At 26.3% G+C, this 16,448-nt stretch overlaps 1 protein-coding gene across 2 annotated transcripts in view; it reads right to left on the bottom strand.

The window, feature by feature from the left end:
- LOC123261917 overlaps positions 1-16,448 on the bottom strand; it is a 46,916-nt gene that overhangs the window by 9,641 nt on the left and 20,827 nt on the right. For both annotated transcript variants that reach the window (XM_044723800.1, XM_044723799.1), the window contains exons 3-5: positions 11,741-11,876; positions 3,491-3,689; positions 1,250-1,457 (exon numbers count right to left, since the gene is read on the bottom strand). In XM_044723800.1, the coding sequence (XP_044579735.1) occupies positions 1,250-1,457; positions 3,491-3,689; positions 11,741-11,876 (543 nt within the window). The remainder of the gene's footprint in view (positions 1-1,249; positions 1,458-3,490; positions 3,690-11,740; positions 11,877-16,448) is intronic.

Raw genomic sequence — 16,448 nt, 5'->3', positions numbered from 1 at the left:
TATATCAGTTGAAATACTATAGCTTGTATGGTAATTATTTTTATTTTTTTCTAATATTTACATAAGTAGATAATTATTAGAGGGTCAGATAATTACTGTCAAGAGACTTTTAGTTGCAAAATAGACTCTGAAAATTATTTAACAATAATTATCGATACAGCTTTTATAAATTTTAAACATTTATTATCATTACTTCAGTTTTTAATAAATATTAAATTATTACTATTATTATTATTTTTACTTTTTTTTCAATTTTAAGTTAATTGGCTATTCAGTTTAATACAACAATTTTTATTTATTCGTAATATTTTTTAGCCTGTATTTCCTTCCAGGCATATACAATTTAGCCACATTTCATATCTAAATTTGTCATTAAAGATAGATTTGACTGAAAAAATAATTCGGACGGCCCAAACCAGGACAAATTTAGATATGAAATGTAATTAAATTGTATATGCCTGGAGGGAAATACAGGCTAAAAAATATTATGAATAAATAAAAATTATTGTATTAGATTGGATAGCCAATTAACTTAAAACCATTATTTAGAAATAAATATTAAAAATTATTATTATTATTATTATTATTATGCTAGAAGTGTTATTAAGATCGGTAATTATACTAATTAAAGAGGATTTATTATTATTTTTTAAGACAACATCCGATTATTATTATTATTATTATTATTATTATTATTATTATTGTTATTATTATTATTATTCTAATAATATTTTTATTTTTTCTAAAGACTGGTTTATAATATTTTTATAAATATTTTTCTGACGTAAGTCATTGAAATTCTCAGTTTATTGGCTATTCAGTCTAATACAACAATTTTTTCTCTAATTTTTCATAATATTGTTAGCCTGTATTTCCCTCCAGGCATAAACAATTTATTTTCAATTCATATTTAAATTTGTCATTAAAGATAAATTTGACTGAAAAAATAATTCGGACGGCCCAGACTAGGACAAAAAAATTGTTGATTAAAGAAAGAATTGTTGTATTAGACTGGATAGCCAATAAACTAAGAATTTCAATGACTTACGTCAAAAAATATTTATAAAAAAATTATTATTATTATTATTATTATCATTATTATTGTTATTGTTGTTGTTGTTGTTATTATTATTATTATTATTATTATTAAGTCAAAAAATCAAGATAAATTATTAATAAAAATTCAGAATAATCGATTGATAAAGTGATAATAATAATATTAATAGTAATAAAAGTATAACAAACTCACCGGCTGATGTATAGTCCCACACACTTAATGCACCGAACTGATGCAACAAGAGAGTGGTTGCAACGTCATCAGCAAGTACACCAGTAATACAACTAGCCGCATTAAAGCAGCCAACCATCATACGTTCTGACGTTTTTTCTTCAACAAGTTTACGCTCTAGGTCATTCAAGTCAAGAAATCCCTCTTTGGTTTCAGCAATTCTCACCACCTAAATTCACATAATAATATTTATTATATAAATAAGTACTAGATCCTCATTATCAATGCACTAGCGCATCAACGAACGACTTGGCTCTATTAATTACATATATTATGACTCGTTGAGAGTCAAAAAGTGAAAGGAAGATCTTTAGGTATCAAGTAAAATGCCAAGATTGCGATTATGTCGATTGCGCAAAGGAATTTATTCAAGTTTAAATAATTGTGTAATTTTTCGCTGATAGCACTCGGGTTCAATCCGGTAATTTAAAGCATTATTTATTCTTCCATACTATTATATTAATAATCAGACATGGTTGTTACGATATCTTTACAGATAGATAATTTTAAATCTTTTAATTTATGTGTCGAGTAATTGGCGGACATTGTCTAGTTTATGTTGGTTTCATTTAACGTTTTAACCGTGGAGTAGAAATAATTGACCTGATTTGATAATCAGAAGGTTAAATTTTATAATTTTGCTGCTAACTAATATGAAGATTTCTTTTTTTACAAAATAGAAAAATATTAAATAAAAATTGGCAATGAAACTAAAATTATTATTCAATAACAAATCACTTAAAATTAGTCATACATTCAAAGAGTTATTGTAATTTAATTTTACGATTCTGCAATATTTAATTGGCCTAAGATCATTTTAATTAACATGGTTATTAAAATTTTTTGAGGAATGTTTTATTGAGCTCAAAATATTTGTCTCTAGATAACTGGAATGTATTGATGGAAACTGTGTGGTATATTGAAGCAATTAACATAATCAAAGGGAAAGCAATTAGCTGAAATTGTATTACAACTTTGCTGGTAATTCAAATTATAATATTAGCAGTAGTCGATAGACCAACAATCAAGTCAATTATTATTATATTATTGAGTAAATTATAAACAGAATACAATAAATAAAATGAAGTTTTTACTCTGATAAAGCTGAAATTTTTTAATTATTATAATAATTGTGAAACATAAACATTTTTGAAAAATTTTATTCTTGCTTTGGATATATGTTAAAAAAAAATTTTGAGTGATTATTTATCGTAAATATTATTTTTCAATTAAAATTAATTTAAATTTTGAATCATTTATCAGATCACAAAAATTAATTTGTTTTCAATCAAAAACGATTGGAATTTAAAACAATATAAAAATTTTATATTGCTTCAAATTTACCAAGATTGATAAATTATTTTTTTTTTTATTTTGGATTTCTGTTTGAACTTATAATAATTTTTTAACTTAATAAATTTTATTTTAACTTTAAATATTGATAAAAATAAAGGTATACTTGAACAAAATTTTTAACTTGTAATTTTTGGAAATTTATTAAAAAGAAAAAATTCAGTATAATTAAGTAAAAAAAATTGCCTAATAATTATAAGAAACAATGACTTATTTTTATCGATAAAAAAAAAAAAATGAATAAGGAAAAATTATAAAAAAAAATTAATTCAATTTTTGATAATTTCGATTTATTCTATACAAAAAAAATTTTGATTTATTAACACGGTTGTTCCGTAATAAAACAAAGCATAATTTCTTTGCAGAAATGTAAAAACCTGGTAATGATGATAGTTTAAGACTTGTAATTTAAAAAATATGTATAATAAATATTCTGTAAGTAACAGAGAAAAAAAAATATAAGAGTTTAGTTCTTGATAGAGCGCCAAACTTGCCAAGGCGTGTAGTAGATGTTGTTGGCTTGGAATCAAGCACGGTCGAAGTTTAAAAACGAAAAACTTCTGGCAATTTTCCACAGGACTTTGACTTTTCAATCTCGTTACAAATGAGCATCAATGACCCACTATTGATTCCGAAAATATTTAACCCTTTTTATTGTTTCAGTAAATTAACATCAGAATTAATTAACAAGAGCGTCGTCAACGGTAGAGATAAACAGCAGATAAAAGAAAAAAAAAAAAGATGAGTCGCGATCGTTGACCAGGAAAAAAAGTCGGGATTTTCCGTGACCGAGGAAAGTGTTAATGGGGTGTAAAGCAGTGTTAAAAATCTGAATATAAATAAACGTACCTTGGTACCGAGTTCGCGCCAGGGTCGCAAATTGGTGCGATGCTCGAATGGACCAACAAAGACAACGGTCGGCCTCCGGGGGAGGTCAAGATGGCGAAGAAGAGTCCGCAGAACGTCGTCGGTACCATGACCTGTAAAGAGAACAGCATCCTGCTCTCCGGCCCCGACTGCATGTCGAATGATGTCTCTGGCCTCGTGCCTGTAACATTCACAGTCCGGTCATCAGCTGCTACTTTTTTCAACCGCCAGTAATAAAACTGATCCGATGCGACAGATAATTAAATAAACTGGTACGCACAATTATTGTACGTCTCAATAAGGTCTCCGCCTTAAATGGATTTTAATTTATTATTTTTATCAATCACTATTACTTTTTTACGGATTCAGTTTCAAAATTATATTTTTTTATTAATGCGTTACTTTAATTACTAATTCATCACTTCTGGTTGTTAATTTATTTCAAATTAATTGCAGTGAATGAAAAAAGCTTACGAAGATAAAGGTAATAGTGTTGTAATTTTTTTTTTAGCTGCTAAATATTTTTTTGACGTTTTATCGCTGATTTATTTGAAAAAAATTTTTTTTTTTATTTCAAATATCGTTAAAATTAAAAAAAAATTTTCTAATGGATTCAAAATGTAATGAAAGAATTTTTTTCCTATCTAAATTATAAATATAAAAATTCCCAGAGACTAAATAGTGAAAAATTTTACGTAATTTTCAAATTATAAAAATTTAATTTTATAATTGGAATTATTTAATCTCTAATGACGAATAAAAAATTCTGTTTTGATTTGTCACTTAATTCTTTCATTTAGATTCGAAGAAAAATGAAATAGAAAAAATATTTTTAAGAGACATTAAATAAAATTATTGTTAAAATTATCAGAATAATTATTTAGATAAAAAAAAATTTATGTGAAAACTTAAAGCGCAATGATAAAAAGTTAAAACTTCATTTTAAAAAACATTCTATTGGACAATTCCCGAAATTGTACTTTAAATAAATTTTAATTGAAACTTAGTAAAAAGTATTTAATGAAAAAAAGTGTGACACCTGGTCTCAATCAGCTCATCACTTTTAATAACACACGTATATCAAACTACTTAATCCTTAACTGATGGTACCATAAACGGTTTCGTCTTCGGCACAAGACTAAGTTTACGGTACTTGTTGCGAGAAACCCAGTGACTTGGATTATTGTGCCTGAGGGAGCCGGTGTCAACAGCTCAACGAATATCGAATAAAGTTGCTTCCTTAGAACATACTAGAAACTCCTTTCTACAATGTCTCGCTAAACTTTAATCGTATCGTATCGTATCGGGTATAAATTGTGTACATGCGCAACTCAAGGACTTTTCTAGAAAACAAGATACTCCGTTATTGCTCTAGTATGCATTAAAACATCTAGGCCAGGCTAGGTTATCCCTTCAAGCTCTGCCGATCCCTAAATGTCATTCTCTTAACTCGAGACTCTTATGGTAGCCTACTGGCCAAACCTAGCAAACTTCATTCTCCGATTTTTTTATCAGCTAAACAGAAAGGTCATGCTTTATTTTATTTACACTGAAAATAATTACTTGGTTGAAGAAAAATATTTTCAAAATTTCATTCTTGTTTTGAGATATTAAGTTTGAATTAATTCAAGAAATTTATAAATTGAATCAAGAAAAAAAATTTAATCAAAAATTTTTTCTTGGACTAAACAAGCTCTTTTTTTTTTATTCAAAGAAATTTTTTTAATTAATCCTATCAAAAATTTGAGTTGAAAAAATAACTTTTTTATTGGAAAAAAAATTAATTCTTAAATTAAACTAAAAAAATTTCTATTAAAAAATACAGAACTTGTTAATTATTATTTCAGTACAAGAAATTTTTTATGGCTATTAAAATTGATAAAAAATAAAATAATGAACGTTAATTTTGATTATTAATATTTTGACTATATTAACGAATTTTTAACAATAATTAATTGATTTCAATATTTTTTTGTAATTTAGAATTTGTCGTTAGTAAGAAAATAAATTTTAAGATAAGAAATTTTTTAACTTAGACATCAAATTTTCTTTAAAATAATTTTTCTAGATCAAGAATATTTTTTTTGAATCAAAGAAAATTTTTTTTTAACTAAAAATTTTTAACTTTTTCTTAACAAGAAAAATTAAAAGAAAATTATTTCCACTTGGATAATCATCTAAAACAATTATCCTTGAATTCAGAAATCCGCCTTCTATTTTCGAATAAAAGTAAATTTTTTATTAAGAGAAGCTAATGATACATTTGATGTCGTTGTTCGCTAATGATACAAAGCCGCACGCATATAGACTTACGGCTTCAAAGTAAACAAGGCTATAAAAACATAAATTAAAAAAAAAAGAAGAAAATAATGAGCCTTGGGTTACAACCTTGAGCTTTTGTATAAAAAAAAGCTGAATGTGACTCAAATCAGAGGCTTTGTGAGCTTCCATGCCACTCTGGAGTCACCGAATTGCCCCAAGGTCTCTTTGCATTTCCACTGCGACTGTCTCATTACTTGAGACATCAAAACATCAATACTCTAATTGCAAAAGGAGAATTACAAGGAAGTGTAATTTCGTCTCTAATAAACTGCAAGCCTTTTATCAATAAATAAATAGGTTGATAATTTGACACAGGGGGCGTTTTCCCTGGCATTTTCTTTGCCGATACCGATATCTGATACTGTTACACATAATACCGCACCGATCATAAACATAATTACATACATGTTGGGATTGAAGTTTATGAAAGTAAGCTGTAACTTTAATTAAGTCGGTGGATTATTATCTATCAATTCAAGGTATGATGACGATGAGGTAATAAATATTTTTTTTTACACTGCTTCTGTATTTTATTTTATTTGATAAATTAAATTGTAAATTGTAATACTTATACTCAGAACTTTAATCGTCATCGTAACTTTAGATGTACGGGAATTATTTTAGAGCATAATCAGCTAGTTTTTTTCTAGTGGTATGTATATATACAGTATATTACTACTGCGTTATGTGTAGTGTAGTGTACAATAACGCTAAGAATCGTATTACTCGTAAATATCGTATAGCTTGAAATTAAATTCTATTTTTATCAATGAACTCATCAAATTTTTGATAATTTTTTAAAATTAAATTACTTAAACTACAAATTTAATTTTTAAGATATCAACACAAATTTTCAATTATTTTTAAAAATTGAATAATTAGCTTCGACAAATGAAAAAAAAAAATTCATATTTTTAAATCAATAAATTGTTTATATTTATAAAGAGCCTACGGTATTTTCTTGTTGTTATTTTTATTTAAATTCTCTTTGTCTTAGGTCACCCTCACTAGGTAATTATTATTTATAGCCTTGACAACATTAATGACTACCAAACGCTTTATTACCGCTAGGTCTTTATTATCGTTTTACTCTAGAAATAAAATAACTATAAAGAGCGATCTGAGATTCTAAAAAAATAACATATTTGTTAACAAATATTTAATCTAATCAAAATCAGAAAATCTGTTAGCATACTCCGTTATTTACTCTTTTTTAATGGCACTATTTGCTTTTATTACTGTGTAACTATTTATTTTTTGTTTTATTGTATTGTCATAAATTATTGATATTACTAATTCACAGCTTATTCTTTTATTATTATTACAAAACCACACGAGAAAATAAATTTTTTTAACAGAAAGTTTAATTATTTTTTAGATCTTACATTTTATCGGTAGTAAAATTGAGGAATTTCTTTAAGGAACATCTTCACACTTGAAACAAATTATATTATTTTTTAATAGAACGTTAACTTGTTTCAATTGATGACACTGTGAAGGTTACATGTATTTATAGCTTTTAAATCACTTATTTTAATAAGCAAGTATTTATAGGAGTTTATGCTGCTAATTAATTTTAATTAATGTCCAATCAAGAGTAAAATTATGCTTAATTTTTTTTTTTATTTTTATTTTCTTTATAAGAAAGTATTTTTTTAAAAACTTAAATTTATTTTTCAAAAATACAATATATTGAATAAAAATTTTTTTTTACCGAAAAAAAAATTAGTCATGAATATTGAATAGTTTACAATAAACAAATTTAAAATAGTCATCAATTATAATTACTTTTAATGACCTAAAACTCCAAAAATATTTCAGCAGTCCATTATGTCCAATCAATTGTAAAATAAATTTTGTTAATCAAAATATATGACTTTGATGTATTTAAAGACTGATTCATCATTGCGTTTCTCTAAAAAATTTCAACAACTTCTTTGCAACAAATTTTTTTCATTAAATTTCGTACATGACTTGACAACTTAACTGTCTCTCAAAAATACCGAGCTGAAAAAATAAAACCGCTTAATCCTTTTTATTTGTTTTTTTTTTTTCGAGCTGGATTAAACGTCAATAAAATATGTATGTAATTGGTGTGAATCGAAAAGAACAAACAGAATAAAGATAATATAAAATGCATAAGAGCGCTGACATTGGCACGATGAGTTTTGTGAACAAACTTTCCTTCCTAACTTTCTATTCTTGCTCTCTGGTGGAGTCGTGAATGTGGATAAACGGCGGCATTTTACTTGCATTTTTAAAACCATTAGACATTAGACCCCCTCGGCATACAACTTGGAATTTCCTGTTCCTGTATCAGTCTCTCACGCGTTTATACCCGTCCTCTTATTTCCTCTCCACTACAATTCAAATCGATCCGAACTTTGCACGATACTTTTATTTATTTCAAATGCACAAACATTAATATTATCGTGTCTCAAGTCTATTTATTAACTCTCTAATTTTAATGTTTGATTTTAGGTCATTTCATGAAATAAAAATGCCAAATCACAATTTTTTTGCTTATTTTTCGCACACTCATTTACATTGTACATTCGCTCAATAAATTACAAATTTAGACATGAATTATTTTTAAACCAAGAAAAACATTTTACAAAATAAAAATTTTACCTAAGTACGAAAAATTTTTTTAGTAATTTCTTATTTGTTTATAAAAATTTCTCCTTTAATCTGATCTATGAATCTATCTAAACAAAGAAGGAAGAAAGGCGTATTATGTATAATATAATGGAATAATTTGCTATTATACTGGCAACAGCTACCATGTTACGTAGGAGGATTTACCAGTAGAATTAATTAAATAGTAAGATTCTTATTTTTTTTTTTTTTTTTTATTTTTTTCTATTTTGTTGAAAATGAATCTAGTTACTTTGCACAATTCAATGTGTCGTTTAAACTGAACACGGAAAAAAAAATTAATTTCATTAAAAAAAAAAAATTTACTTAAATCGAGACGATGAAGCTCTTCAAAATGATTTCCTTGTTTAAAGAATTTTTCTCTTGAACCAAATGAATTTATTTTTCAGTCGAGATAATATTACCCTAGTGAAAAAAATTTATATTAACATTTTCGAAATATATTTACACTTTTATTATTTTATATTAGTTTTAAATTCATATTCTTTAATATCTTCACAGATATGTTTTTTATATATTCAAGATATATTTTTAATGTGTTTTAATTATAGTGAAGATTTATAAAATATATTTGTTATCAAGGCAAATTAATTAAGATTAATTTATTTATTTTTAATATATTTTTTATAATCCAAAAAAATATTCAAATACTTAAATTTTTTTTTATTATTGAAATGAAAATAAATATATTAATAACATATCTTCTGATAATTCTCATGAAAGAAATATTCGAATCGTAGTAGACTCAAGATTCAAGATTATAATTTGTACTAAATAAAACATTTTTTTTATCGTATTATAGCACTCGAGGTGTTATCAGAATTAAGGAATGTAACGTACGACATTTGTAAATAAAAGAATAGAATGATAGTAACTATGGCCTTGTGGTGCAAATATCACCTCATTTAATTATGCAGCTTTCCCGGAAATAGTGTGCGTGCGAGGGTGTTGCCACGAGTAACTCCTATTCTCAGTAAAAATCATAATATGATATTTAACACGCAGTAAAACAATAAACCACCCTTGGAAATATTATGATAAAGAATCACACAAATTTGAGAAAAAGTGTATAATTAAAAATATAGTAGATACTCTGTTATGAGATAATAATTAACTGAATCAATAAAAAAAATCGATAATTCAACATATACTTTCTACAAATGCGGAGTAAAAAATCGACGGTTTGTAAATCTCGTGAGAGTTAAATCAGATCGGGTAACTCACGTTCCGCTCATTGAATCGTCTGATGTGAGATTATGGTGAATGTGATATGAGGCAAGTATGCACGTGTACAACTGTTATATACCTACTATCTAAACTATTATATACCTACTATCTAAACTATATACTTGCGACTTTCGATCGAATTTGCCGCTAAACATGATTAGGTGAAAGCGAAAGCTACAAAACTACAAATGTACATAAATAACAATTGATCAAAATTATCAATTTTATTATTTTGATTAGTTACATTTTTTTTTTATTAATTTCTCTTTATCAATTAATTTCTTTTACATTTTATTGCAGATAAATTTTCATTATCAGATATCACAATTTTTATCGAAAAAAAGGCCAAAAGTTTTGAGGGTTACATTCAGTCAGAAAAACTTTTATATAAATTCATACAAATTGATTTTTATAAAAAAATGATAATGATTCGAGACCAAATTAATTATAAGGTCAGACTTAATTCAAAATTTTAATTTCATATAGAATTCATAATCAACCAATTTTTTTTGCAGAATGTCAAATTATTACTGTAAGTGTTTTCAAAAAATTAATTTGAATCATTAAACTGTAAACTTAAAAATCATCAATTGTCAGTGTACACAGAGAAAAAAATTAACTTGAATCAAGAAAAAATTCTTAAACCAACACAGTAAAAAATTTTGCGTCATTCCCGTGCAAAAAAAATTTTAATTTAAAATGAATTTAGGATTGAAATTCATATTTTGACACAAATATGAATTAGTTTTGAAATCAATCCAAATTCGAAATTGATTTGTAGATAAACATTAGCACGTCTGTAGAACTTTCGATTCTGCTTCAGAATTTTAATAAAGATTTAAGAATATTTCGTAAATAAAATTTATCCTAAATATTCGTAAATCTTTATTGAGATTCTGAAGCAGGATCGGAAGTTTTACAGGCGTGCTAATTTCTAGCTACAAATCAATTTCAAATTTAGATTGATTTCAAAACTAATTTATATTTATGTCAAAATATGAATTTCAATCTTAAATTCATTTTGAATCAGATTTTTTTTTGCACGGGTTGCGTCAAAAAACTTAATATTAAAAATTTTTGTGTTAAATATTTATCTGTAAATTTAACATTTATTCTGTTAAATCAACACACAAAAGTGTTAAATATTTAACATAAAAATTTTTAACACAAAATTTTTTGACGCAAGGACGCAAAAATTTTTACTATGAAGATAATAATTTTGAAGAGTTTCATTGTCTTGGATCAAGACGAAAAATTCTTGAATCCAATAAAATTTACTTAAACCAAGAAAAATTTCTTAGTTTAAGAATTTTTCTACTCAAATCAAAAAGATAAAATCCTTCAAAATTATTTACTTGATTCAAGTAAATTTTTTTTCTGTGTATATATACAGTTGCATAACAACAGTTGCTATGGCGACAATTTTCTTAGCAACGCGCTGGTATGCTAACATAAAGGTTTTCCTCCGCACTTTTATTCTTAACCGAGAATAAAACTACTAAACAGTTCACAAAAAATTCTTGAAATGTAAACTTATATTTTTCTCCACCTTTGACGGCACGTGACCTCTCAAAGAATGTTAAGTATTTAGCAAACTCTTTAAATTAACGTAAACTATGTACGCGGAGGATAGAATAGAATAGAAGTCGGTGTGGATATTGATCTGAGCAGAGACTCTCTTACACAGAGATAGGGGCATAAAAGATATATACATGCATACACGTTATAATGATATAGGTATAGAAGGTGTACCGAGTTTGGCCTACATTTAGCGATAAGTTTGCGCGCGCATTGGCTACTTTGGGTTCTTTCCCGCGCTTTAGATCTGGCCCGGGGGCTTAGCTGTGTTCTATTGGAATTCATTGAACGTGATACACTCCGGATAAGGCGCCGACCTCGGGTTACCTGGCATCAGTTAGTATAGACTTCTACTTATGCACGCGGACATATTTAATGTATGCGTAATGCAATTACATAAAATATGCACACTTTCGTGTTACCAGCTAAAATGAGGATATTTATTACCTGAAGAGTGACGACTGCAAGCTGCAAATTGACGTCGATGCACGAGTATCTCCGAGACATGGCAGTACTTCTTTAGTTATGTATTCCTCTAAAAATTGAAGTGATCTCCCTGTTGCCGTGTAATCACAGTAAATAACTGTAAACAGATACATAAAACATGTAAATTAATTTTGTAGAAAGTATCTAACGCAATCGATGATTGATTTCTCTGATATATTGTATATTATAGGGGAAGAGAAAAATAAGATTCTTTAGTTTTTTCACCAGAGAAAAATATAATATTATTGAGCGAACTGAGCTACTTGAATTTCTCCGCTAAATTTATTATTTTTATTAATGAAAAATTTATTAATCAAATTATTTATTTCTTTGATCAATAATAAAACGTTGAAATTTTTTGACATTGTTCTTTTTAATTAAAAAATTATTTTAAAATTAATTTAAAATTAGTAGAAGCATTGATAAAATAATTAACTTGATTTAAGAAAAAGAATTTTAAACCAAAAAAATGATTTTCAAAAATTCGATTAAGTTGAAGCAAAAGGAAAATTCTTATAAAAGTTTTCAAAAATTAATTTGTTATAATTTTTTTATAGGAACATGTTTGTTATTTTTTCAATTAATGTTTCTTAGTCATTTAAAACAGTTAATATTGATAGATTTAGTGCCGCAAAAGATATTTAAAAAAATTCCTACGTTTTTAATCTTATTTTCAAAAAGTTTTCTGATTTCAGTTCCATAATTTTTATTATAAAAATTTTGTTTATTTTTTTTTTACTAAAAAATTTTAAGTAGAAACTTTTGAGAGAAAAAATGTTGATTTTAGTAAAAACTTTACTAAGACAGATTATTAACCACGATCCGATATGAAAGTAAAAGTACATATAGTTTACGATCGAAAATTCGAAAGGAAAAACGTCATTAAACGTTGTATTGATACCCATCATCATCATCATAATACCAGAGTTTAAGTCTTTCGTAATAGATTTTAATCTTTTGATCTTTAAGCTTTTCCCGTAGTCAAAAATATTCCTATTTATTAATTCGTTGCTGTCAAAGACGACAAAAGCGTCAACATTTTTTTTTTATCCTAAGAATACCTTGATTTGCATTTGAATATATTTTTCTTGACCATAAAATATAGATTAATCTCGACCAAGAGTTTTTTGTGAGGAACTAAAGATTCTAGGTCAAAATAATCTGTCAAAAACACAAACAAGGTAATAGAAAATTTGTTTATTTTCTTCTGCAGCCACAAATTTTATTATTTTATTTCTTCATCTCATAATAACATATTTTTTTTACTCGCAAAACATTTTACAGCTTAAATATTTTTTCCCGATTTTTGAAAACCGTTTTCACTGAAGGTAACACGTTTCGAGCAAGATGTTTGCTTTAATAGCGACTTCAAATACTTGAAAGCTTCAAAAAAGGCTCTTTAAATATTTCGTCGGAGCATTACTATAAGTAAAGAGTAAGAGTTTGCTGTTGATTTATAGTCAATGCATCATTTACAACAAAATGTGTTATGTTTTATTGATATAATCACTCACATCTTAATCTGAATGGTGTAGCAAGGAGATAAATAGGGAGATCTAAGATCTAGAGGATTTCTACTAGCTACCAGTGGTACAACCTGACGGCCGTAATTCAAGGACATAAATAACAAGGAAAGTTTCTATAATGAACTTGTAACGTGTAACGTGTCTTGGTTGAGTTAGTGAGATATGGAGAACAGATTTAATGTGGTAAATGCATATAATAATCTACCGAAGGAGAGAAAGGGTGAAGACAATGACACATATGAGATCTGGTGATAAACCTGGTGAAAGAGACACCTTTGCTCTCACATATCCAATCGCGGTTCTGCATCACCACGACTAAAATCATTAACAGTCCAAATGATTAACGGAAGGAGGAAATTAATTAAAAAAAGCTAATGAGCGGATTTCCACGCGATTACTCGAGATCAGAAAAGGCATTTAAAAGTCTAAGCTGAATTAAATGACTTTTAACTTTTAAACTTTCGCTCAATCATGGACATTTTAAATAGAATTTGATTGCTGATTCAGAATAGTGTTATTAATTCATTAATAAGCCCACTTTCACTCTCAAAAATATTTATTTTATTCTACTGTAGATTGTGTATCGATTTCTCTAAACTTAATCGGAGTAAAAAAAATTTAATTATAAATTTTTAATATTTTTCTGACGTATGCTAAGAAATTTGAATGAGAAAGTGCATTATGATTCGATGTAGATAAAAGGCGCTTCACTGATAGAAGGATTTGTTTATAGTTAAAAATATTTGTTAATATTCAACAAATCATTTATTAGAAGCCATTTTTTAGTCCTTAACAAATATTTTTTAGTATTTAAAAAGATTTATTAATATTTAATAAATGAATATCAGATTTATTAAATACAAACAAATATTTTTAACTACTAAGAAATGTTTTTTTAATACCAAAAGTCGTCTCTAATAAATGATTTGTTAACTATTAACAAATATTATTTAATACAAATAAATCCTTCTATCAGTGTAGTTGTAGATAAATTTGTTTAACGATAGATAAGTGAATAGCTCCAGGGCTGATACAGTATTATATTTTATTAGTATATCTAAGGAAATAAAATGATATACCAGATTAATTATAATGGGTGCGAAGAAGTAGTACGCTTAAAAATGAGTGACTGATTCGGGTCATGGACGGTAAGTAGTACCACAAATATTTTCGCGATTCGCTGTTGTTGGCATGTATGAATTGTTTGTTTGTTGAACCGAGAGTTAGGATGATGCTGAGATAAATGATGTTGGGTTTTTGAATTAATGGTAGAGGGTAAATTGATAAGAAATGACTTAATCGATATAAATAAATTACCTTTTTTGTTTATGACAGGTTTATGTAATCGATTATCGTAAAAATAAGATTGATAATATGCGAGATAAAAAAAAAAATTTAATTTTTTAAACACGGAAGCTTATTAAAGATTTTCAGTATTTAATTTTAGAAAATAATAAATTTATTTTAATAATAACCAACTATATTGATTATATTTTTCATTTTTTTAAAATAGAAATTCTTAGTCTGAAAAATTTGAAAGGAATTTCAAAAAAGAATTTACAGTGAATAAATCAGTAGATAAAATGAAAGTGTTTTTTTCTTTTTTTTAACATATCATATAGCATGTTAAAATTCCTCAGACATGTTTTTCAGTTATATAAATCATCTTATGACGCTTACAATAATGAAAAACTTCACGCAGAGACAGTTATTGAATAGTTAGCAGAAAAAACAGCACGACAAAAACTAAAGACCTAAAAAACAGAATAAAGGTCTCGAAATCCTTGAAATGTTTATTGACGCCAAATTCGCCGTAAATTAGTGCCCTTGAATTGGTTAATGATCTCGTGTGACCGTGAATTTATTTGTCAGCCCACAACAATTACACACCGTGAATTAATTTGTTTTGAAACGTCAAATGCCTCAGTTATCAATTTTAGACCCCAAATATTTTTAATTAATTTATTTATTTTTAACACTGCGTTGAAAAAATATATTATTGTTAGACATAAATAGTTTCATTTTCAGCTTATATACTGTTTCGTTTTAATAACGCCAATTTATCAATGACGTTATACTAACGTCTACCAGTTGCTACTAGAAAGAAACTATGAATCGTTTGGGACAATTAAATTAAATCAATGTTGGAATTTTATATCTATATTTAGAATTAGAAATACTAGTGGCTTTGCTCGCATTCTATTACTCGCTTCAAAGATACGATGCTTTACCCTTGCAAAATGAAAAACATCGGGCGCACTGACATAAAAAACACACTTCGATTCACTAATTTGATATGAGTGATATTGATAGTCTGTTACTATAAATAATTGTAGAAAAAATTTTGATTGAAAGAATTCTTTTGGGAACATCAAGTTGTTTTTATGTTATGCTTCAGATATATCGATGTCATCATCATGATAATTAATCTCGAATAGATTTATTGATTCAGCTTTTTTTTCTATGATCAAAAAAATAGAGTCTAAATAAATATTTATTCAATCACATTTATTAGTAATTTTTTTATAATAATTGAAGTAGATGAATGTTCAGTTTTTATACTTGGAAATAAATAATAAGAGGCAGTAAATAATTCAGCTGTGAAAAAAAAGTTTGCTGAAGCCAAAAAATGATTAAGAAAGACCAAAATAGTTTTGGCTACGGAAAAAAAAAATTTTTTTTTATTAAGATAAATATTGGCTTGATAAACATTTTTTGAATAAAAAATTAAGTTGATTTAAGAGAAAAAAAATTTGAAAAAAGAAAATTTTGAATAATTTCTTTTAATCAAACAGAAACATTTTTAAACTAAGAAATTCAAGTTCGTTTTTTTTTTAATTCAATTTTTAATTTAGATAATTTAAAAACAGTAAGAAAATTTTAATATTTGAAGAAATATAAAATTTAATATGCGATTTGAAACAATTCAAGCATTTTTTGAAGTGATTTGAGTTTAAAAAAAATTATTTGCGTATGTTTAAAGAAAAGTAAAATAAATTTTACAACTTAGAATAAACTTAAGGACGACATCGAATAAAAAAAGTAGCATACATAAATATAAAATAGATATAATCTTTAAACTAAAGCCGTGTCGCATTAAACGGTACAAATTTAATGTCCAAATAACTAATAGCTCGAGCGCC

Source organism: Cotesia glomerata, linkage group LG3 (genome assembly GCF_020080835.1).
Source record: "Cotesia glomerata isolate CgM1 linkage group LG3, MPM_Cglom_v2.3, whole genome shotgun sequence".
Classification (NCBI taxonomy): Eukaryota; Metazoa; Arthropoda; class Insecta; order Hymenoptera; family Braconidae; genus Cotesia; species Cotesia glomerata.
The sequence above is the reverse complement of the archived record's forward strand: the minus strand, read 5'-3'. Positions and strand labels throughout refer to the sequence as shown.